The sequence below is a fragment of the Danio aesculapii genome, chromosome 19 (genome assembly GCF_903798145.1).
Source record: "Danio aesculapii chromosome 19, fDanAes4.1, whole genome shotgun sequence".
Classification (NCBI taxonomy): domain Eukaryota; kingdom Metazoa; phylum Chordata; class Actinopteri; order Cypriniformes; family Danionidae; genus Danio; species Danio aesculapii.
The window spans coordinates 49,290,863-49,317,224 of record NC_079453.1 but is presented as its reverse complement, the minus strand read 5'-3'; the positions used below and the strand labels follow the sequence as shown (position 1 = coordinate 49,317,224).

The 26,362-nt window shown below is 37.6% G+C and overlaps 1 protein-coding gene across 2 annotated transcripts in view; it reads left to right on the top strand.

The window, feature by feature from the left end:
• Nucleotides 1-25,891, top strand: part of samd12 (sterile alpha motif domain containing 12) — a 179,703-nt gene extending 153,812 nt beyond the window's left edge. For both annotated transcript variants that reach the window (XM_056479487.1, XM_056479486.1), the window contains exon 5: nt 25,471-25,891. In XM_056479487.1, the coding sequence (XP_056335462.1) occupies nt 25,471-25,615 (145 nt within the window). In that variant the 3' untranslated portion in view covers nt 25,616-25,891. The remainder of the gene's footprint in view (nt 1-25,470) is intronic.
• Nucleotides 25,892-26,362: the final 471 nt, after the last annotated feature.

The following is a 26,362-nucleotide window of genomic DNA, read 5'->3' as shown; positions in this document are numbered from 1 at the left end:
TCCTCCTGCTAATGTAGATGTTGAAGCAGCTATTTTTCATTTATGCTGAGGAAGGGCAGAGGGTTGCTGAAGAACTACTGAGAGATTTCAGCTGCTGTCTGGGCTTTCTCTGCCAGAATACACCTCCCTTTCTTCATGTGTTCAATACTTTTTCTCTGTCTCAGTTCATCAGTGGTGTGAAGAGTACTGAAAAATCATACTTAAGTAAAAGTATCGTTACTTTCCAAAAAATGTAGTGCGTGTAATAGTATGTGTTGTAAATATTACTCAGAGTATGAGTAAAATGTAGACCTTTCAAAAGTACTCAAGTGTAGTGAGTAAGCTGATGCATTTACATGTAATTTATGGATGTGTGTAAACGTAACATTCTGTAGTGCATTTAGTGATTGTCCAGCAGGCACACAACGTCATAAGACATTAATATTAATTTAGATTAAGGTTGTGATGTCAGGTGACCAAAATTTTATGTCTATCCAGCATCTAAGGACAATGTTATTTTAATGTCCAAGAACAACGTCAAATGACGTTTATATTTGGTTGATTTTAGGTTGTGTTGGAAAGTGACCAAAATCCAACATTGAGCCAACATCTTAAACCAACGTCGTATTGATGTCAAATACTGACATTTATTCATCAGGTATGGCAACCAAAATCCAATGTCTGATAGACGTCTTAGTGGGAACGTCCACACAACGTCAAGCTGTAAAATCATTAGACGTTGATATTTGGTTTATTTTAGGTTGGACATTGATGTCGGCCTGACAATAGGTTCGTTTGGACACTTTTAATGCTTCCAAACAGTTTGCTGTAATTATAAATCGCCCGTGTCTTGAGGTTGTTTATTAGGATTTGATTAACCTTCTATGTGCTATTTGATTGGACAGTAATCACACGACTGATTTTTCTAATCCCCATAAAGAAAATAAAATAAAGTAGTGACTGCAGGTTGAAGGAGTAAAAGTACTGATACAGCACTAAAACTGTACTCAAGCAAAAGTAAAAGCACACATTTTTAAAACTACTCAGTAAATTACAATGTCTGAGAAAAACTACTCAATTACAGTTTGAGTTACTCAATTGCGTTAGTTTGAATGGTTACTGTACACCATTGCATTTTATTTTATTACACATAACTTTATTTGTAAACTAGTTAGATTTGTTTTCTTTGCGTATACGGATTTCTGTGGTTGTTACAGCCGGGGAAAATTTCAAGTGAACAGAACCTTAAAAATATGTTTTCTGAGAAAAATGGTGACGAGTTCAATACTTGTTTTCCCCGCTGTATGTGAATCTCTGTCTCATATATATGAAATGTGACAGTTTTCAACCAGTTGTGGATATTGTACAAAGAAAATATTTACAGATTAAACACACACACTCACACACACACACACACACACACACACACAAAATATTTCAATTATTGTGTGTATTTTACATGAGTGAATTTATTTATAAACTAATTTCGAGAGATTTGCTAGGGGCTGGACCCGCATTATCCAATTCTCAATGCACCAATCAGACGACTCCTAAACTACTACAAATACCCTGGGTTACGTACCACCGCTATCTTCATTTTGAAGAATCCCCCCTTCCACCCCTACTCCTCCTTCTTCCTAGATGGGTGACACAGTGGCTCAGTGCTTAGCACTGTTGCCTCACAGCAAGAACGTCTCTGGTTCCAGGCTTTACCAAACCAGCAGACGTTTCCGTGTGGAGTTTGCACGTTCTCCCAGTGCTCACATGGGTTTCTCCCGGGTTTCCCAGTTTCCTCCAATCGATCAAAAACATGCAACCTAAGTTTATTGACTAATCCAAATCAACTCTATAGTCTTGCCCCTACCTAGTACTTATCTCTTTAAGAGCAACTACTATCTGCTCTTCAACCTTTATGACAGGGGAGTTCTCGAGATCTACCTGAGCTCAAACTCCCCTCTCGCCTTGCAGCGGGAGGGAGCCCCGGGCTCGAGGATCTTATGAGCTCAGGGCTCTCTCCCAGGACAGCATGCCAAAGTAGCTTATAATTAATCTTCAAGTGTGAACTCTTGAAACACTGTAAACCAGGCATGTCCAAGCTCGGTCCTGGAGGGCCGGTGTCCTGCAAAGTTTAGTTCCAACCCCAATCAGACACACCTGGGCTAGCTAATCAAGCACTTACTAGGCTTTCTAGAAACATCCGTGCAGGTGTGTTGAGGCAAGTTGGAGCTAAAATCTGCAGGACACCGGCCCTCCAGGACCGAGTTTGGACACCCCTGCTGTAAACAATAGTTATATATTATTATATGTTTATCATATAAGTCATTCTTACAGTACAAACATGCAACTAATATCTACTGCATTTTTGCTTATGAAATATTTTTTGTACTTTTCTTGCATGTCTATTGATTATGGCATCTATGATTTATCGAAGTATGGAAAAGTGCATTGCAATGCATATTAAAAATCATTTAGTGAATTGGGTCCTAAAACTGTGTGTGTGTGTGCAAACCAAATCCCCTCATCAGTCTCCGACTACACTGGCGCCATTGCAATGGCTTTTTAACTATCTTTTAATATTTAATCAATTAACCTCAATTGTTCTTCTGCAATTTGTGTGGCGCTGATACGTATAATGGAGTTTAGATTCTGCATTCACATGAGAGAGAATAAAACAACATGTCTAATTTCAAATGAGAAGGATGACACAAAAAGATGAGCAGATCCCTGATGCGCCGCTGGATTCAGCTTTGAAGGATTACTGCATTTACACTCCAGCTTAAAAATAGCCCCGTGATAATTTATTTAGCCTGAGTGTGGCTTTCTGCATTGTGTTCCTGGAGAACAACTCGCTCTGCTCTGTCTGCACTGCAAAAAATGCTTTCATTACTCAGTTTTTGTCTTGTTTCTAGTCCAAATATCTAAAAATGCTGAAATCAAGATGCTTTTTTCTGGACAAGTAAAAAATATTGTCTGGTTTTAAGAAATAATATGCCAAAATTAAGTGAAAACTTATGTCAAAATGCAAAATAAGATTATTGTTTTTACTGCCTTTCTACAATATTGTTGGCAGCACGGTGGCTCAGTTGTTAGCACTGTCGACTCACAGCAAGAAGGTCACTGGTTTGAGTCCCGGCTGGGTCAGTGGGCTTTTCTGTGTGGAGTTTACATGTTCTCCCCATGTTGGTGTGGGTTTCCTCCGGGTGCTCCGGTTTTCCCCACAATTCAAACATATGCGCTACATTGGGATTGATAAATTAAATTGTCTGTAGTGTATGAGTGTGTGTGTGAATAAGTGTGTGTGGATGTTTCCCAGTACTGGGTTGCAGCTGGAAGGGCATCCGCTGTGCAACACATATGCTGGAATAGTTCCCGAATTCATTCCACTGTGGCGACATCTCATAAATCATGGACTAAGCCAATATAAAATGAATGAATGAGTGAATATATATTGTTATTATTAAAAAATGCTTTCCATTTATGTTCAGTTTATTATAATAATACCATATTTAATCAAGATGCAACTATTATATATATTTATGATAGGAAAATGATCTAAATCTCCTAATGACTTTTGACTCATACAGTGAATATTTGGCTATTACTACAAAAACACCCATGCAAATGTTTGCAATCACACTTCTACAGTTAAAGTCAAAATTATTTGCCCTCATCTGACTTTTTTTTTTTCCAAATATTTCCTAAATGATAAGTTTAGATCACTTATTTGCAATTTTGCAATTACGTGGAAGAATAATAGAGTAAAACCCATTTACTGTCACCCTACAACCTGTGGGACCATTTACGGTCACATTTAAAGCCTTAATATTGTAGTCTAAACATTAAGCAATTACGACAAACTATATATCATTTGAAAGCTGGTGACTTCTGGTGATTTTTGATATTTGATATTAGTGAGCAACAGTTATTTAATCATTTGCGATTAGGATACTCAGTTGTTCAGAGTTGTAAAGCATTATTTTGATTTCCACATACAGTTGAAGTCAGAATTGTTACCCCCTTTGAATTTTTTTTAATTTTTTAAATATTTCCCAAATGATGTTTAACAGAGCAAGGAAATTTTCACAGTATGTCTGATAATATTTTTTCTTCTGGTGAAAGTCTTATTTGTTTTATTTCGGCTAAAATAAATGCAGTTTTGAATTTTTTTTAAACCATTTTAAGGACGTAATTATTAGCCCCTTCAAGCTAATTCTTTTTTCAATAGTCTACAGAACAAACCATCATTATACAATAACTTGCCTAATTACCCTAACCTGCCTAGTTAACCTAATTAACCCAGTTAAGCCTTCAAATGTCACTTTAAACTGTATAGAAGTGTCTTAGAAATGAGTTATTAAAACTATTATGATTAGAAACGTGTTGGAAAAATCTGCTCTCTGTTAAACAGAAATTGGGGGGAAAATAAGCATAATTCAGCTGTAGATGCTTTTTTAGAAGCTAAATTCAAATCAAATACCACCAAACTTCCCATACTACTTTAAAATTTTATGTCTACCTTATAAATATTGTCAAAAGAATTAAAAAATATGGTTCATATTCCATAAAAACTTTAAGGGCGCTCTTTTATGGGCACCAATGGAAACTGAATGTGATCTGGTGGTTATGTTTGGTATTGCAGTCAAGCAAAATCTTACTGCGCTGATTTTTTTTTTGGAGACCAGCTTTAAATTTGGATAATAATGTTTAGCTATTAGATATTTAGCTTTGATTTCTCTGTCAATTTTAGGTTAAAACTGGTTCTGTAAAATACATAGTTTATGTAACATAATAAAATATACATTTATTGTTTTATTATTTTCATAAAGGCACATAACTTTTGTTTTATTTCACTTTTTGATATTTTTTTTTTACTTTAGCAATAATCTGACATCTGTCATATTTAAAACGAGGCAAAGTTTACATTTTTGCACCAAAGCATTGAAGATTGACAATCATTTAATCTTCATTTTTATGTTCAAAAAGTAGTGTTAACCAACAGTTAAGGGGTTAACAGAGCAAGGAATTTTTCACAGTATTTCCTGTAATGTTTTTTCTTCTGGAGAAAGTCTTATTTGTTTTATTTCAGCTAGAATAAAAGCAGTTTTTATTATTTTAAAGCCATTTTAAGGTCAATATTATTAGCCCCCTTAAGCAATATTTGTTTTGGATTCCCTACTGTTATACAATAACTTGCCTAATTACCCTAACTTTACCCTAATTAACCTAGTTAAGCCTTTAAATGTCACTTTAAGCTGAATACTAGTATCTTGAAGAATATCTAGTCAAATATTATGTGCTGTCATCATGGCAAAGATTAATAAGTTATTAGAAACTAGTTATTAAAACTATTATGATTATGATGATGACAAATTTTCTCGAATAAAATATACAGGAGTGCTAATAATTCAGACTTCAACTGTATATCTGGTATATCAGCATCTCTATAGTATACAGTAAGCTATACAGTATATATCTTGTGCTGTCTCAGTGATGTGCACTAATGCAGTTTCAGTAGTCTGACTTCAGAGTTTGTGAACGTTGCCTCGGGTCATTTGTGGAAACAGAAGTTTTGCACGTCAGACTCTCGTAGAAGCCTTCCAGTCGTCCAATCAGAGCTCATCTTGGCTGTAGTACAAAGGGAAGAGCTGTCAGTTTTTAGTGGATCTGCTAAAGCTCAGGGTTATGTGAGGCGAGGAGGAGAATCTAGTGTTGAGGGTTGTGCTCTGATTCAATAACACTGGTAAGAACTCATTATCAATGCATAGGCACTGCAGCCTCCAGCTTCTGTTTCTCTGGAGCTTTCCAGGATTCCTGCCGCTCTCTCTCTCTCTCTCTCTCTCTCTCTCTCTCTCACACTCGCATCGGTTTCATGGCCGCTCGACTGTTATGTGTTTGAATCCTATCAATTTAATGTTTAGAGGATCTGACGTTGAACAGAGATGGGAAACGATCTAATATCATCTGTTTTTCTCGCATTAATGTGCCCTATTATTTCCCTAGTGATGTTTAACAAGGGAACATGCGCTATAGGGGAATTGATGAACTAAATTGGCCGTAGTGTATGAGTATGTGTGAATGAGTGTATGGGTGTTTCCCAGTACTGGGTTGCAGCTGGATGGGCATCCACTGTGTAAAACATATGCTGTAAAAGTTGGCGGTTCATTCCACTGTGGCAAACATCTGATGAATAAAGGGACTACGCCGAAGGTAAATGAATGAATGAATATGTAATGTCATTTTTAAGTTAAATCGTGTTGTTTGTTTTGCTCGTATGCAAATTTAGGCCTAAAGTTCAAGACTTCTTCACACTGGGAACAATAATAATAGTGTAAATAAAGTAAAGTATCTCTTGAGAAATATACAGGGTTCCCGCGGGTCCTTAAAATGTCTTAAATTTACTGTAAAGTGGCTGTAGGTATTACATTTTCAGCCGATGTGCTTAATGACGATAGGGAAGCACAGTGGTCCACCGTAAAATAGTTGATCAATTTAGTATGCGTGAAACATGAGTGAAATGACAGTCTCCGTGATTTATTAGCTTATTACTGTAGGTCGGCTACAGACGCTGACGTCGGTCTGCACCTGCGTGCTGACATTACGCAGTTGTCGAGGTGAGGTTCAAAATGCAATGATGGGAAAGTGTAAATTTATTGACAAGTGGATGGAAGAGGATGCATTCAGGAGGTGGTTTGCGCTGGCTGAAAAACAATGAGGCAATGTGTAAGTTCTGCAAAAAGACCTTTTCGTTAGGGACCATGGGGCTCAGAGCTGTCGAGTGGCACATGAAAGTAGGAAAGCACCCAGCGGTACATTGCAGCAGCTAGTCATAGCGGCTCCAGGTTGATCCCTGTATTGTTTGCAGCTTGACCTAACAATGTTACTAGTTCAGACTAGAGCTGAAGATCTTTGCCCGGCAGGTTCGGGTGGGTTTAATTTCTTAATTTCGGGCTTAATTTCTGTCATTTTATACAGGGTCAGGCGTATGTGTGTGTATGTGCACATTTGAATAATGTCAGCTATAAACGGATTTGGGCTTTTAAAAATATGTCAATTACAATGTACTCGTCGGGCTTGGGCCCTATCGGATTACAGCTCTAGTTCAGACGCCACCTCGCAGTCGGCTAAAACAAGTTTCATTTCACTGCCAGACACCCAAAAGGCAGAGGTACTGTGGGTTCTCCTTACTGTGACGAGATATAATTCATTTAAATCTAACGAGGACATACGTGAAATCTTTGCTGCCATGTTCTCCAATTTACTACTTGCAAAGTCATTCACCTGTGGTAAAAATAAAGCTGCATATGTCGCCTAATATGGCATCGCTTCATTCATCGAGAAGGAGCTATCGTGCAGCGTTAGTGAGAAGCCACATGTCGTCATTTTTAACGAAAGTTTTCAGGACTTTCATTATTGAGCTTATTTTCAGTATTCTATTCTGTATGGGTCCTTCATACAAGGCATTGTGTTGTTTAGTGTAATCCAACTTATCTATGTTACGTTGGCTCAGTTCTACATCACAAATGACCAAGAAAAGAAAAGAAATAGTCAAATATTATTTACTGTCATCATGGCAAAGATAAAATAAATCAGTTATTAGAAATTAGTTATTAAACTATTATGATCAGAAATGTGTTGAAGAAATCTGCTCTCTGTTAAACAGAAATTGGGGGAAAATAAGCATAATTCACCTGTAGATGCTTTTTCAGAAGCTAAATTCAAATCAAATACCACCAAACTTCCCATACTACTTTAGAATTTTATGTCTACCTTATAAATATTGTCAAAAGAATTAAAAAATATGGTTCATATTCCTCAAAAACTTTGAGGGCGCTCTTTTATGGGCACCAATGGAAACTGAATGTGATCTGGTGGTCATGTTTAGTACTGCAGTCAATATTACTCTTACTGCGCTGATTTTTTGGGGGATATCAGCTTTAAATTTGGATAATAATGTTTAGCTATTAGATATTTAGCTTTGATTTCTCTGTCAATTTTAGGTTAAAACTAGTTCTGTAAAATACACATTTTATGGAACATAATAAAATATACATTTATTGTTTTATTATTTTCATAAAGGCACATAACTTTTGTTTTATTTCACTTTTTGATATTTTTTTTACTTTAGCAATAATTTGACATCTGTCATATTTAAAACGAGGCAAAGTTTACATTTTTGCACCAAAGCATTGAAGATTGACAATCATTTAATCTTCATTTTCATGTTCAAAAAGTAGGGTTAACCGACAGTTAAGGGGTTAATAGAGCAAGGAATTTTTCACAGTATTTCCTGTAATGTTTTTTCTTCTGGAGAAAGTCTTATTTGTTTTACTTCATCAAGAATAAAAGCAGTTTTTATTATTTTAAAGTCATTTTAAGGTCAATATTATTAGCCCCCTTAAGCAATATTTGTTTTGGATTCCCTACTGTTATACAATGACTTGCCTAATTACCCTAACTTTACCCTAATTAACCTAGTTAAGCCTTTAAATGTCACTCTAAGCTGAATACTAGTTCGGAGAGAACCGGAGAACATGGCTGCAAAGATGTCACGTATGTCCTCGTTAGATTTAAATGAATTATACCTCGTCACAGTAAGGAGAACCCACAGTACCTCTGCCTTTTGGGTGTCTGGCAGTGAAATGAAACTTGTTTTCTGGACTTTCATTATTGAGCTTATTTTCAGTATTCTATTCTGTATGGTACCTTTATACAAGGCATTGTGTTGTTTAGTGTAATCCAACTTATCTATGTTACGTTGGCTCAGTTCTACATCACAAAGGAATAAGAAAAGAAAAGAAAAAGGTATCAAAGAAAAGTATTTTTACTGTTTTTTGCTTACAGAGTTTACACATGGCACATAGTTGATACCAAATGGAAAACTTTCAAGTTTTGATTTCCATTGTAGGAGGCAATAAATTGTGTAGCCTACTCCAAAAAAACTATGAAATTTTGGGGTCTTCAATTATATTTGTTGAGGTCTTAAAAAGCATTAAATTTTACTTTTAAAATGGTACGAGAACCCTGATATAGTAAAAAAGTAATAATTATATATATATTTTTTTATTTGTATATTTAACATATTTCTCAAGAGCGACTTTATGTACTTTTTATTATTATTTTTACTTTCACTTAATTAATTTTTTTTTATTCATTGTTTTTAATGTTGTATATTGTGTATTTTTACAAAGCAGGCTCGGTGCATTAAATCTGAGCGACAGGGCTGCAAGTTTGGAGCAGATCTCTGTGAGTGTCTGTGCAGAGACTGGTTCTCGGTGCAGTTCTCCCGCTGTCACATTCAGCCTGTGATAATTAATCAGAGAGAAGAGAATGAATCAAAAGAACAGAAAGGGGAATGACTCATTTGCATTTTTTTGTCTTGTTCAGTCTGGCTGAGATAGCTGTGTTAAAGTCTATCTGCTGAAAACGGGATACAGTGATATTTGTCTAACCTCAGATGTGCAATGTTAAAGTTGATGGCAATAATTATAATTGAGCATGTTTTATACAATGAAGAAAGCATTATTTAAGATTGCTTCAGAAATATGAAATTGGGATCAGATGGAAACCCCTAAATTTTGGTGTACAGTGCTTTGAATATACACTACCTGACAAAAGTCTTGTCGTCGATCCCAGTTGTAAGAGCAACAAATGTGTCAGAAGGTAGGTTTTTTCAATGAACTGCATCCCAATCATCAGAAATACTGCAGAAGACCTACTGGAACCCACATGGATCCCCGATTCTCATAGAAATCAGCCAAGTTTGGTGAAGGAGAAATCATGGTTTGGGGTTCCATTCAGTATGGGGACGTGTGAGAGATCTGCAGAGTGGATGATCAACATCAACAGCCTGAGGTTTCAAGACATTTGTGCTGCCCATTACATTACAAACCACAGGAGAGGGCAAATTCTCCAGCAGGATAGCGCTTCTCATACTTCAGCCTCCTCATCAAAGCTCCTGAAGGTCAAGGTGCTCCAGGATTGGCCAGCCCAGTCACCAGACATAAACATTATTAAGCATGTCTGGGGTAAGATGAAGGAGGCATTGAAGATGAACACAAAGAATCTTGATGAACTCTGGGAGTCCTGCAAGAAGGCTTTCTTTGCCATTCCAGATGACTTTATTAATCAGTGATTTGAGTCATTGCAGAGATGTATGGATGCAGTCCTCCAAGCTCATGATGGAGTCAGACTCAATATTCATTCTGTTTCCACTGCAGCATGACCACATATTCTATACTGGACATTATTGAAGGTTCAGTCACCAGACTTCAGTCTAATCAGAGTCAGACCTTACTGTCCTAATGAAATCATTCAACATCAAGACATGATCAGATTTTATTGTGCTCAAATAAGCCTCATCTAGAGGCCTTTGCCTTTCATATAAGACACTTCTCTTACCAAATCATCAACTAGAAGTCAACTTATTATTTGTTGTTCCTAAAACTTAGATAGGCCACAAGACTTCTGTCAGGTAGTTTAGACAATCATTTTGGTGCATTTAAACAAAACAGTTTTATTATATTCATTCAAATAGGAGGTTAGTCATCTTTTACAACAGAAAGATAATACATTTACATTCATACAAGTTATTGCGAAATAAAATGCAAACTCCTCAGTTGTTTTGTTAGATTATTTCATCAGTTTTCTCTTTGGTACTGACTAATCTCTGCTACATGCACAAATATATTACTGTAAAACATCCTATCGAAAATATGAGTTTAAAAGAGAGATCTGTGAGGGGTGAACTCATTTAGCATGAACACTTGATATCCTGTAGAACTAGGAAGTTGCTATATTTGGACCTTGGTATTTACAATTGCATCTTTTTTTTAAGAATATCATGGTATTAAAGCTTGTGTGCCCTATTGTGATTTGCACTGTAGATTCGCCTGACAGTGAGGACCGTCAGTCAGCTGCTGTGCATATGATTTTTTTCTTCTGTTATATTATGTTATTTATTAATTTATTGTTAAGCAGGGGCGTAGCGGACGGGGGGGACACGTCCCCCTCACTTTTTGGAAACAGGTTATCCTGTCCCCCGACTGGCCCACACGTTTTATTTGACCTAGCGGCCGCAAGTGTTCTCTGATTTGTTACTTGATTTGAGTGAACGATCACTCAGCCAATCACAGCGCGAATCTCTTGAGCGTCTGCCACGAGCTTCATTCATTCACTTTGCAGTCAAAGACAGGGATGACGCGGAAGGGAGCAACAGCTACAGCTGGGTAAATCACGGTAAATCACTAACGTTACAGAATCCTACTTTTGTTCCGTTTCGAAGTGAGAACCGTAAAGTCCCTGGTGCTGGTGTCTTGTCTGGCGCTGAGCCAGAGAAAGACAGTGGGGTTAAGTTGGTTTTGTTTTCGGTATTCCTGACACATTGAGTGACGGACGGCATTAACTAAAAAACCTCTCACCCTAAAAAGATCTAAACTGTATTCCCTACAGAAAAGACAAAGCTGGTTATGTTTCACAGCTGTCTTTTTTCGCTCGATATTACGAGCACTGCTTGAGCAGTCGCAATATGCGTTTAGCCAGAGAGAGCTCGAGAGACATTTTTGTTACCGAAAACAAGACCAACTTAACTCTGCTGAGAAAGACGTGTTATATTATCACAGTTATGCAGCCTTTTTACGGCCTATTGCTTAATTTATGATTTACACATGTAAATACACACAAGTACTAGTAAAACAAGAACTTTAGCGTTTGTAAAACACACAAGGAAGTCTAACAATCCATTAAAATATAATTTGCGGATGCGTTTTAATCATATTAGATACACATACTGAAAGTAACTATAAAATTGAATCTACTCCTCTCTAAGTTCACCAACCACTTACTTGCATGTATTTGGGCAGTAATTGGTGAATTTACGTGTTGAATCCTGCGTGTTCTGCTTTTATGAATGACGCATCGGCCGCAAGTACACATGGCGATGTCCATCTCACGTTATATGTGTAGTATCAACTTGCAATTTTGCAATTGAAGTGTAGTATTTAAAAATATTTTCACACAGAGTAATGCTTAATTTAAATGTGTGTGGTTCTGTTTATTTATTGTTATTATTAATATTTTGTAATTATTTTAGAATTTTGGTTAAAAGATTATTAAATAAACTTTATTGCTAATAAATCATTAATCACTTTTGGGTGACCATACAGCTGTTTCCCCCACTTTTAAAATGGCTTTTACGCCCCTGTTGTTAAGGGTTATGTTTTATTAAAACTGCAGAGCTAATGCTATGAAATTACATTCTGTGTATACGTACATTTAAATGACAAAAAATGTAAGTAAGTGTGACAGACAAATGTCCACAAAATACTTACTAATTTGTGAGCAAGCTAAACCTTAAAAATCTCTCTAAACCAATTGGATATGTTAAAATGACATGTATTTTTTAACCCTTTGCATATTCAAAATGTTTTGTGGTGTAATGATGGTATAAAGATACCTTTAATCACATTAAAACAATGTTACACAAACATTTTGAATAACAGTGATGGTGTAGGTTTTACATTTTATCTCTATAAATTACTGTGTTGTATGTCCAACATGTGTATGAAACTTGTGTATTGTTTAGGAGTTGGCAGGTTATTTAAATTCATTACCTACAAGTCATCATGACTTAATACCAGGTACTACCATCTTATTTTGAACATATCTTTTTGACATGGTAGCACTACACTCTCAGAAATAAAGGTATGCGAGCTGTCACTGGGGTGGTACCTTTACAAAAAGGTACAAATTTGTACCTAAAAGGTCCATATTAATACCTCAAGGGTTCATATTAGTAACTAAAAAGTACAAAAGTGTTCCTCATTAAATTTGTAGGAATTAATATATACTTTTGAGGTACCAATATGGACCCTTCGAGTACAAATGGGTACCTTTTGGAAAGGTACCACCCCAGTGATTGCTCGCGTACCTTTATTTCTGAGAGTGTGTGGTAATTTTGAAAGTATACCTTTGTAAATATCAAATATCAGTACAACACGGTGGCTCAGTGGTTAGCACTGTCACCTCACAGCAAGAAGGTTGCTGGTTCGAGTCCCGGCTGGGCCAGTTCGCATTTCTGTGTTAGTGTGGGTTTCCTCCGGGTGCTCCGGTTTCCCCCACAGTTCAAACACATGCGCTATAGGGGAATTGATTAACTAAATTGGCCGTAGTATATGAGTGTGTGTATGGGTGTTTCCCAGTAAGGGTTGTGACTGGAAGGGCATTCGCCATATTCTGGAATAGTTGGCGGTTCATTCTGCTGTGGCGATCTCTGAAATAGAGACTAAGCCGAAGGAAAATGAATGAATGAATGACAGTGAAGATGTCTGTACTGTTTTCTCTGATGTTGACTGTAGAGCAGCCCCCTTTGGCTGAATTGTTGTGTGTGTGTGTTTCTCAGCATGAGTCTAAATATGTACCTGTCTCCATGCAGAACGTCAGCAGTCCTTGGCAAATCGAAGGAAAATTCCTGACCTTGATTTGCAACAAACAAAAACAAAACAAACAAAAAAACAGGCGGCGTTATCGTTCGCCTGAGTCTCCAGAGCCACGTCTTTCTCCCCGTTCCTCAACAACAGCGTCGTGTTCGGGATGGAGAGCCTGTGTGCGCCGCTTTGACAGCTTGTCAGGCTTTCCCATGATAATGAATTTCAAATGCTGGATCTGCTCTGTGTAGCCAGCAGCCTGTGTGCGTGTGTGCGTGCGTGCGTGTGTGTGCGTGTGTGCGTGTGTGTGTGTGCGTGCGTGCGTGCGTGCGTGCGTGCGTGCGTGTGTGCATGCTTAATATGAGATACATGACCAGGGTTGAGCAAAGATGCATCAAAATGTTTTAAATTAAAATCAGACATGGCTTTATTTTAAGCGCACCAAAATGAACCACAATATACAGTAACTCCACATCGAAGTCTGATATATGACAATGTATGCAAATGACATGCAAATTCATAACTGAATTTCACATATACTGTATAAAATGACATATATTCAACATGCATTTCAAAATATTGCAAAAATGGCCATTTCATGAATGAATTTTATTTGTATAGCACATTTCCTATATAACACGCAACTCAAAGTGCTTCACAAGCATAAATAAACATTTAAAATATTATCAATGTGTTAAAAAATATGCACACTCACCGGCCACTTTATTAGGTACTCCTGTCCAACTGCTCGTTAATGCAAATTTCTAACCAGCCAATCACTTGGCAGCAACTCAATGCATTTAGACATGTAGACATGGTCAAGATGATCTGCTGCAGTTCAAACTGAGCATCAGAATGGAGAAGAAAGGAGATTTAAATGACTTTAAACGTGGCATGGTTGTTGGTGCACTAAACACTACAAACTGAACTACACTGTTCCAATTTACTATGATCTTTTATGTGAAGCTGCTTTGACACAATCTACATTGTAAAACCGCTATACAAATAAAGGGGAATTGAATTGAATTGAATTGGTGCCAGACGCGCTGGTCTGAGTATTTCAGAAACTGCTGATATACTGGGATTTTCATGCACAACCATCTCTAGGGTTTACAGAGAATGTAATCTAAAGAAATGACATGACATAGATAAAGACATGAGAATCTAAAAAAATCCAAAAAACATCGAAAATATCCAGTGAGCGGCAGTTCTGTGGATGCACATGCCTTGTTGATGTCAGAGGTCAGAGGAGAATGGCCAGACTGGCTCCAGCTGATAGAAAGGCAACAGTAACTCAAATAAGCACTCGTTACAACCGAGGTCTGCAGAAGAGCATCTCTGAACACTCAACACGTCCAACCTTGAGGTGGATGGGCTACAGCAGCAGAAGACCACACCGGGTGCCGCTCCTGTGAGCTAAGAACAGGAAACTGAGGCTACAATTCACACAGGCTCACCAAAACTGGACAATAGAAGATTGGAGAAACGTTGCCTGGTCTGATGAGTCTCCATTTCTGCTGCCACATTCAGATGCTCGGCTCAGAATTTGGCGTCAACAACATGAAAGCATGGATCCATCCTGCCTTGTATAAGCGGTTCAGGCTGGTGGTGGTGGTGTAATGCTGTGGGGGAGATTTTCTCGGCACACTTTGGGTTCATTAGTACCAATTGAACATCATGTCAACGCCACAGCCTACCTGAGTATTGTTGCTGACCATGTCCATTCCTTTATGACCACAGTGTCTCCATCTTCTGATGGCTACTTCCAGCAGGATAATGCACCATTTCATAAAGCGTGAATCATCTCAGACTGGTTTCTTGAACTCAACTGTACTCAAATGGCCTCCACAGTCACCAGAGCTCAATCCAATAGAGCACCAATGGGATGTGGTGGAACGAGAGATTGGCATCATGGATGTGCAGCCGACAAATCTGCAGCAACTGTGTGATGCTATCATGTCAATATGGAGCAAAATCTCAGTAGAATAGTTCCAGTCCCTTGTTGAATCTTTGCCATGAAGGATTAAGGCAGTTAGGCAAAAGGCGGTCCCACCCGGTACTAGTATACCTAATAAAGTGGCCAGTGAGTGTATATCTATATGAAAATATTATATTTAAGTAAATTTATGTTCATATATAATATTTTACAGTATTTTAAACCTACAAAATTTCTAAACTCTCAATTTTTTCAAAACAAAATTTGAAACCATTTTTCATCATAGCTGAGCCTGTCTAATATAAACACAAATGTCCATTGTATATATAAAATATGCTAGCGCTGTCGCCTCACAACAGGAAGGTCACTGATTCGAGTCCCAGCTGGGTCAGTTGGCATTTCTATGTGGAGCTTGCCTGTTCTTTCTGTGTTGGTGTGGGTTTCCTCCGGGTGCTCCGGTTTCCCCCACAGTCCAAATACATATAGGGGAATTAGATGTGAACGTGAGGGTGTATGGGTGTTTCCCAGTACTGCATTGCAGCTGGAAGGGCATAAAACATATGCTAGATAAGTTGGCGGTTCATTCCGCTGTGGCGACCCCGGATTTAAAAAGGGACTAAGCTGAAAAGAAAATGAATGAATGAATGAATATAAAATATGTGTGTTTGAAAAGCATGCATTAATATTGTCCATCCCTGCGCATGATAACATGATTTGTAGGCTCCTACTCCTGCTGGCATCTGAATGTCACAGATGTCATGTGTCAGTTTAATCCTGATGTCAGTTGTACTGCTTTCTCTCTCTCTCTTTCTCTTCTTTCTCTCCTAAAGGTCAGATATGGCAGAGCGTCTCTGCTATCAGTTCACCGCTGTAACCTCCACATTGTGTTTTCCTTCTCTCCCTCTATCTTTCCTTAACCGTCTCTTCCATCTGGACCCTCATTTGTTTATATCAGTTCATCTGTTTCCTTCTACACTTGTGCTTTGTGTTTTTCTCTGGTTTTCAGCGTCTGCTGGAGTCTCTGTACTTCCCGTTTAATTTCCATCTGTCCCCAGAGGACCCTTTTATTGTTCCGATGTTGCTCTTCTGAAGTTCGGGAGATTTTAATGGGGTTTTCAGTTAAGTATCAACATCATCTCAGATGTTCCTCCCTTTAGGAGAATAAAAATAGAAGCAAAAGGGAAAGTCTGGGGCTATAAAGCTAATATGAACTGCCTTTTTTCTCAGGAGAAAGCATCAGTAGTATTCCCCCTTGGCTCTACATTTATTTCTATTCGTATTTTATTGCTAATAGGCAAGTTTTTATAATAGTGGACACTACAACAGGTCATCCTTATCCAGTGTACATGCTTTTATCTCCAGTATGTTGAACTCTTTGATGGTTTAAAACGTTACATTTATGCATTTAGCAGACATTATGTTCATGCATTTAGCAGACACTTTTATTTAAAGCAACTTACATTGCGTTAACCATGTAACCGCCATCATAAGCTAGACCTGGTTGACCTTTTGTTCATATGTTATTCTGAAAGGGGACCTGTTATACCCCTTTTTACAAAATATAACATGCGTCTCTGATGTGCCTAGAATGTGCAGTGACGTTTCAGCTCGAAATACATCATAAATAACGTATTATATCTCTCTGAAACTGATCCTTTTAGGCTTTCTCAATCTTAATTGTGATGTTTTGGTGACTGTCATTTTTAATTCGCTCTTTTCAAAAGAAGGCGGAGATACATATGCCTGTGTGTCAGCATAGTGGCAGATTCAAAACAAGACTAACGTCTTATGCTAATGAGTGAGAGATGCTCACTGGTGGGCAGAGCTTTCTCCCTCTGCTGACACATACTAAGGGAGAATGTCAAAGTGTTTCTGCAGACTGTTTTTATCAAGCGTTATTACAAAAATATAAAATTAATACATTTTTACCATTAAAAGCTGGTTATATTCACAGACTGTTCCCACACAAATGTGCTTAAACCCCTTATACAGGTGATTTGTGCATAATAGGGCCCCTATAAAGTAAAACATTTGCTTCTTTAACTTACTCCAAAAATAAAACATATGAGTGGAAGTTAAAAGCATGCAACCTGTTTTAAGCTACAGGAATATTCCTTCTGGGCTGTAAGAACTTATTCATAGTTCATAGAACTATTATCAGAAGTCCCCTTTTACTGGCATGTTTCTGTCACAGTACAATTGGAACCATCAGTGACATGAGGCTATATTAGATTAGATTAGATTAGATTAGATTAGATTAGATTAGATTAGATTAGATTAGATTAGATTAGATTAGATTAGATTAGATTAGATTCAACTTTATTGTCATTACACATGTACAAGTTCAAGGCAACGAAATGCAGTTTAGGTCTAACCAGCAGTGCAATAGCAGCAAGTGCAGGATACAGGTATAAGTTATAAAGTGCAGTTATAGAAAAACTATGGTGATATTTACAGATGGATGTACTATCAACATTATATACAGGTTGTGTTAGCTATAAACAGATTTACAATAAATGAATATATGCACAGGTTGCTATTAGTAATCAGAAGTGTGCAGATAGATAAGCATAATTACAAATGTATATGTACAGTGGGTGTGTACATAATTAGAAATGTCCATGTGCAGTGGGTATGTACAGTTCAAATAAATGAATCAGTGCAATGTGGTGCAATGAATATGTGCAAACTTTAAATGTGCAATATGTAAAGTTTTTCAAATCTGAGTTTGATGACTAGTCTAGTTTTGGTCTATTTTTAAGCTTGGTTTATACTTGATCCGCTAGTTCGCTTGAGTGCGAGTGCAAATGTGATGACATCGCTGCATGATTTCGGCTGGTGGAGCGTCATATTTAACTAATTTCATTTGAGTTGAAAATGAATCAGTTTGAAGAGATTTTGTCTAAAACAGGTACGCCTGTACAAAAATCTTCATGATCCGTCCATGCGTGATCATAGTGATAACCAGATGACCAATAATTATTGCCTAGAAATTGCAACAGCCATGGGAAAGGAGGAAAGTTTTTGGAAAAGTTTGAAAAACCTGAGAGAAATATTTGTGTAAAGCTAAAAGAGGTCATGGCAAAAGTGGAGAGCCATGATTTTAATACACAATTACAGAAATATGTTTGTTTCACCATTCATTTTAAATTTAAAATAATTTTATAGTTACAAAACTATATTAAGGAACAAATTATTTCTTTGAAAGCTGGAAAAGATTACTTGAACCTATCGGTTTACAACATACTAATGGCCTGTTTTTCTATGCTTTATTGGTGATGATGGTCAGGAATGTTGGAACATTATTGCCTTTTTAGCTAATAAGTATCTAACATCAGAATCAGCCTTGCACACATATTGTACATATTGTACTTAAGGCTGCTGTCTTGTGGGCTGCTGTATTTGAATTTGAGGATGGGTAGATCAGATGGTAGTGGTCATGTGTCTTCTGAATACAGGTTTCAGAAAATGTATGGCTGAATTTTAATTATACAATATTTATTCTGTTGATTTTGAATCGTGCACCTAACAAATATCCTTATTTAGGAAAAAAAACTAAAATTAATACTGAAACTAATAAAAACTAAACCAAAACTAAGTCATTTCAAAATATAGAAACTAATAAAAACTAGTAAATCTCCCTCTAAAACTAATTAAAACTAACTGAATTTGAAAACAAAAAGTCAAAACGAAATGGAAACTGAAACTAATGAAAAATCTAAAGCTATTATAACCTTGGTCCTGTTGTCATTGATATTTAACTTTAATAGGTAGAACTGTCTGAGATATGAACAAAAGCAAGTGATGCATCAAAGTTTGGTTATAAAAATCACATTGGTTATTATAATAATAAAAATAAATAGTTTAAAAATCTTGAACGATATTAATGATATCACGTAGTTCCGGAAACTTCCTACTTTACTGTTTATCCGTCTGACTTTAAGGTGAGTTACTTTCGACCGCCCCTTGTCATTTTAAAGAATATCACACTCGTCTATTTCGTGAGTTGAGCGTGCAGAGCGTGCAGTCAGCGGTCTGCGCAATTCGGCACTAGGCGAAAGTATGAATCAGTCTTTTGATGTCTATTAGATTTTCACTGACAGCCCAAATTTAGCCTTGCTTTAGCCAAGCCGTCTACGTTTAGATGTCGATTAGACATCCAAACACAAAAATGCTTGGTGGAGACCTTCCATCCACACTGAGACAGAGTAGACCATTTCAATGTGGTGATGTCATTAGCCCATGAAAAGTTCCTGCTTGTGGTCAAACTATTTCATAATTGTAACAGGAGGCAATTCAATCATAATGTAACGTTATAACAACTATCGTAACATTGTTTGTCAATATATGGCCCTTTTTGGATTCTCAGAAGCTATGGAAATTAGAAACATAAAACAGGTAATACATTAGGTAAGGCAAGCAAGGCAAGTTTATTTAAATGACCCATTTCATGCAAAATGGTAATTCAACGTACTTTACATAAACAGGAATAAAAGTATAAAACAGATTAAATTTGGAAAAAAATAAGGAATGAAAAAGAAAAGAAAGACATAATATAGTGCGATCTGTTGGACGTAGCACAGTGCTCATTCAGTAAAGGCACAGCTAAACAGATGTGTCTTCAGTCTTGATTTGAATGTGCCTAATGTTGGAGCACATCTGATCATATCTGATAGCTGATTCCACCAGTGGGGGGTGCAGTAGCTGAAGGCAGATTCACCCTGCTTTGACTGAATCTCTAATTTACTCAATCCTAATGATCTGAGTGATCTGTTTGTATTCAGTGAGCATATCAGTAATGTATTGAGCTCCTGGGGCATTTAATGATTTATAGACAAGTAATAATGCTTTAAAATCTATTCTGAATGTAACGAGCCAGTAAAGATGTGTGGATAGATTTGATGTGCTCTGATTTTTTGGTTCTGGTCAGAATCCTGGCATGAGCTGCAACTGTCTGACTGTCTTTTTGGGAAGGCCAGTTACAGTAATCCACCCTGCTGGTGATAAGAAAGACCATTAGGACCAGGGTTTTACATGAACACCCGCCAAATGCGGGCAGATTTCAGCTTTGGCTTTTGGTTAGACAACCACTCTCACTAGCCACTTTGGCTGGTTGAAGCTCATTTTTAAATGATAGTCTTCTTAAAATCAGAGGTCGACAATAAAGATGGCCCAATATACGTGCAGATGTCATCTTAGAATCGAGAAGCAGCATGATCCACAAAAATAGCGTTCGCGTGGGCAAAAGAAAGCAGGTGAATACCGAATGAGAGGATGATCACTCGCGCACACAGGTGATGTTTAAAAATCATGCGCACGGTGATGTTTCCTGGTGCGAAGCAACTGTGCCTGCAAACACAACTGCTGCGATCGGTTCTCTCTGAAATAGATCTGGACAAATAGTGATGCCCGTGCACCCACAGTCTTGCTGCTTCCAAAAGCTCCAGATGTTTTTAAAATATGTCTTTTTGTAAGCAGCAGGGGTTGCCGGTTTTGTTTGAACTATTCCTTGAACACAACAGATTATGGGCATAATGGCTTATTTCCATTGACTGGTACGGTACGGTGCGGTTCGTGTTGGTACGGGTCACCTTTATCAGGCTTGCGTTTCCACTACCAAGGGTACCCTTTTGGTGGGCGTGGTGTACGACAGAAAGTGTCAGACAACGTCATTTTCACTCGAGAAAATGTCTACAGTAAAGCTGTATGGGTCGCTCCTTTTTTTCCGGCTTCTCCTTTGTTTTCTCGCGTGTCAGTTGTTTAGTTTGTCAGTGCCTGACAGGATCGGGTTTCAAAAGCACGTCTATAATCAAGCACACATTATCATCAGCTCAAGAAGTTTGTTATTTCAAATATAGACGCGCGGCGAGCGCAAGCAAGAAAGCGAAACCGCTCGCGCATCAGACTGCCTCATAAAAACTACGAGGTAAATCTGCTCTGCTTTGTGGCTGTTTATCAAGAAGACAACAAGGTTTGTTTGAGTCAACCTTGGCTTGTTATTATATGTATATATAATTTCACTGTAATATCTCGGCTGTATTTAAAACATGGCGGCTCTTTTGTTTTTATTCTGGCTTGTTGCGTAAGCGAATGACGTAGCTCTGTAAACCAATAGCGTTCAGCTGTGTGTCTAGCTCCACCTTTTGGTACCCTTTCTTGTGTTTGGTACCCTTTCGAAAGAGCGAAAAAGTGGTACGGTAGAGTTCGGTTCGGTACGGCTTTTGACAGTGGAAACGGCCATAAAAGTGTACCAAACCGAACCGTACCGTACCGTACCACTCAGTGAAAACGGGCCATAATGTTACCCGTGTGCATGTGGTCTTCCTTTCATTATTACACACAGAATATAATTCACCTGTTTTTTTTTTTTTTGCTTAGGGTTATTTTTGTTAATATGGTTTAATTATCATTTTTACAATAATATTGTCTCAATTGGAGATTAACTTCCCATGTATGTGTAGTTAACGAGTGATCTGAGAGACCTTTAGCCTGGACAGACTAGGCTACTGTGCATAGTTTTAGATACATGTTTTTTAATAAAACAGCTACATTTGGCATGTTTTTGACATGTTATTTAACATTTGTGGCTGTAAGAATTAATTATTTATTTTTGGTGTGGTCAGAGATAAATTTGGGAAATCCTTAGCGTTGAGCCCTGAAAAGACTTGTGAAATAAAAACAAATTGCAATGCGACACTATGAACACGCAACCCATTTTCTAGTGCACATTCATACACAAAAAACGTGAAATGAATGAGGAGGCATGTGGACATAACACAAGTCTAAATCAAGTCATTTTAGCATGTCAAAAAGTCAAATTTATGCATGTTAAATATATTTTCCAAACAACAAAATTATGGCTATTGAAAATGGCGAGTGGCTAGTAATATTGGAAAACTACTAGCCACAGTAGCTGGTGATCAAAAAAGTTAATGTCAAGCCCTGATTAGGACCATTTGTATTGTTTACATCCCTCAAAATTGTCCATAGGCAACAAAAACACACCTTTTTGAAAATGCTCTCCAAATATGGATACATAAAGAAATAAAATAAAAAAGCAGTTTTAATGTCGCAGTGTGAAGTGTAAAAACGGGATTTCTTAGTCATTTTTAGTCACGTGAGCACTTCAGCTAAAATGGTGGAGGACACAGCGCTGCATTTGTTTTGGATGATCTCCATTTTGACAGCGTTGTTAAAGATTAATGTCAGTTTGTTCATGCTCCAGATTGCTTTTCTCCAAAGGACACAGAATGTTTACTCGGAGCTGTTGTTTTGGCACGTCTCTCAGTCTATTTTCTTGCTGTAACTTTATACACCTGTGTTTCTCGCAGCAGCTACTCCACATCACTGTCGGTCCATTTATAAAACTCTGCTTTTCCTCCACATATCGCTGCGATGCTTCAAAGAGCTGTGAAGAAGATGAATGGATGAGAGAAAAAATGCTGCACTAAGCAAACATCGTACACTGTTAAAAAATTATATGATCAGTTAGTCCTGACAGCATATGCTTTTAGGTCATTGTAACTTATTAAACGAAGTTAATCATGTTCTAACTTAATTTTATAAGTTACTCAAGCAATTTTAAGTCAGTTTAACATTATATAAGTTCAATGGACTCATAAAGTTAATTTGATTCAGCTTAAAAATTTAAAGGGCACCTAGTTTACCCCTTCTTCCAGATTTAATATACGTCTTTTGTGTCTCCAGAATGTGTCTGTGAAGTTTCAGCTCAAAACACCCATCAGATGTTTTGTTATACCTTTCATAAGTTTCTATTTTATAAGTCTGAGCAGTAGGTAGTGTTTTTTGTGTACTGTGCCTTTAAGGCTAGACCTTCACGCCCACCGTTTCCATGTGCCTGTCAGTGTGCTTTATCTCCTCCCTCGGCTGCGTCAGACAACAGACAGACATGAAGGAAGCAGATCTCATGTAACGTTTGTGAGAAATACTACAGTAAGAACTTAACCAATGAGTATTTGATGCATTTGTTGTGAGTTGCAACCATGAGTCACACACAATGTCATTACAAAGTTCACACACACACTTTTGCACGCAAATGTGACAGGATACAGGTTAATCTCCACTGCTGTATGGATATATGTTATGTTAATGTACAAATAAACCTGATTTAACATCCACAAAGCAGGATTGAAGAGTCTTCTTTTATAATTGTTCTGACACGCGGCTGTGCTGATGAAGTAAAGCTGAGATAAATGGCTGTACTTCATTACACACATGCTCTGTTTTAAAAACTCACTCTTGATTGTTTGATGATGATTGATGATCCTAGCAAACTGAACAGACACACGTCCTGTCTTGTTGATATGATTAAAAGCATTACTATGGAGACATGTAAATACGCAGCTGTCAATCAATTCGGTGAGCAGGGGGACTGTACTCCTACATCAAGTTGCGATCAGTTTCATAACCTCTCCAATTGGTCCACCGTTTTTATGTTGTTAAGTTAAAAAAAAGGACTGGGTGTGTTTATATCAGCCCAATATGACGGTCTATACGCTATACCTACACATATGTCTGTCCAGACAGCTTAAAAACTAGATTTCTCAGCATAGGTGCCCTTTAAGGCAACCAGGATGTTTTTACAGTGAACGCCAAAAACGCAATTTGGCAGGTGCCTTTGCGCGTGTGCAATTGTGCATGTGTGTGTGTTTTCTTATTTTTTAAATTTGCGTTTTTGACGGACTCTGCAGGGGACACATAATGATGACGTGATAACGTTTGATTGGATGATAGAGTTGTTGTCTCTGGATCGTCATAAATTATGTTGGTCTCAGGACAACTAGCACTTGGCAAAATCAGGACGAGCGACACATGCGCTGTAGGGGAATTGATGAACTAAATTGGCTGTAGTGTATGAGTGTGTGAGAATGAGTGTGTATGGGTGTTTCCCAGTACTGGATTGCAGCTGGAAGGGCATCCGCTTCGTAAAACATGCTGGAAAAGTTGGTGGTTCATTCTGCTGTGGCCACCTCTGATAAATAAGGGACTATGCCGAAGGAAAATGAATGAATGAATGATTGTTTGAGTGTCCATGTTGTGAACTTGTGAACATGTATAGATGTTTATACTTACCTTTTAATAGGTATATACTGTTTTTTGTCAAAGGGGTGGGGCTTTCCTTTAAACGGAAGCCCCAAACTCAAATTCAGGGTCAGTTAACCTGACGAGCAAGCGAGTGTAACATTTCCGGTCCTTCGACTCTTCTTCTTCCTCTGCGTGGTGTTATTATTGAATGAAGGCTACTGTATTTTTTGTGTGAATGTACATATATATTGTTTGTTTGTTTGCTGTTTATTTGTTGTTTTATTTTGGGTTATTTTGTTACTTTGCTGGGTTTTGGGTTATTTTGGTTGTCACTCTTGTACACTGTAAATAAACCATCACTTTGCACTTTACATCAGCGAGTAGTGCTGTAATTTTTTTGGAGGTTTTCTCGCTCTAGCATTCATCAAGAACCCACTACGAGCCTTCCTGGGTCGTCAACCTCACAGTCATGTCTCTGTTGTTCAAAGCATAATACAAAAATTAAAACATTTTGTGAAATGACTGAAAACAATACAGTGGGCATGGAGCATTTTAGATGACAACAATTTTATAATTTATTTGAATAATAAATTTTCATAATTAAATTTTTTAATTATATTGCCCTCACAGCAAGAAGTTTGCTGGTTCGAGTCTCGGCTGGGCCTGTTGGCATTTTGCATGTTCTCCCCATGTTGGTGTGGGTTTCCTTCAGGTGCTCCGGTTTCCCCCACAGTCCAAACACATGTGCTATAGAGGAATTGATTAACTAAATTAGCCGTAGTGTATGAGTGTGTGTTTAAATGAGTGTGTATGGGTGTTTCCCAGTACTGGGTTGCAGCTGGAAGGGCAGCCGCTGCATAAAACATATGCTGGAATAGTTGGCGGTTCATTCCGCTGTGGCGACCTTTGAAATAAGCCAAAGGAAAATGAATGAAGGAACAACAACATTACATTAAAGATATTTATGATGTTGCTTTATTGTCCATCTCCCTCTCGCTCATTTCTATATATTAATATTCTGTGTGTTGTTTGTGTTTGTGTTCCCCTCTAATGTTAGTCTCTTCTTTCTTCTGTGTTTCTCCTCTGCAGCGTCTCTGGAGAGTTCGCCGTAGTTTCAGCGTTCCCGAAGATCCTCATTTCTCCGTCCAGCGTCACAGCAGACTTCCAGCCCTGCGCTCAAAACTCTCCTGAAGCAGATCCACACCTTCCTCTGATCAAAACACTCCCAAACTGATCTTCTGTAGCTCGTTACAGCACATCACACCGACCTCCAATAATCTCCTGGACTACTGATGTTCTCTGTTGGACGATGTGAAAGACTTGCTGCTGAATTAACTGCGTTGTATGTAATCCTGAAGTGTAGCACTTTAACCTCTCTCTCTTCCTGCCAGTGTTAGCAAACCTGACTAGCATGAGGTTTGACAACACGCAACAGAACAGAAAAACTCTATCTATCTATCTATCTATCTATCTATCTATCTATCTATCTATCTATCTATCTATCTATCGATCTATCGATCTATCGATCTATCTATCTAATTAGCTTGCTAAATATGTAGCTAGCTAGCTAATTAGTAGCTTTCTAATGTAGCTCCCTGGCTAATGACTAGCTGCCATCTCTCTGGGTCTATATGTTTAGCTAATTAGCTATTTAGCTATCTATCTTATATAATTATCTAGCTAATTATCTTTCTATATCTCTGTCAACTATCTCTGTGTATCTATATATCTAGCTAGTTAACTGATTAGCTATTTATCTAGCTATCTGTCTATCTAGCTATTTAATGGTTATCAAGCTAATTAGCTATCTATATAGTTGACTGTCTTTGCAAACCTAGCTTGTTGTGAAGCTAGCTAATGATCCATTGGGTTATCTAGCTAATATAGCTAGCTGGCTAATGTAGCTAACTTATTAGCAATCTGTTTCTATCTCTCATCTGTCTTTTCACCACCTGTCATTCTAAATCTATTTATCTAGCTA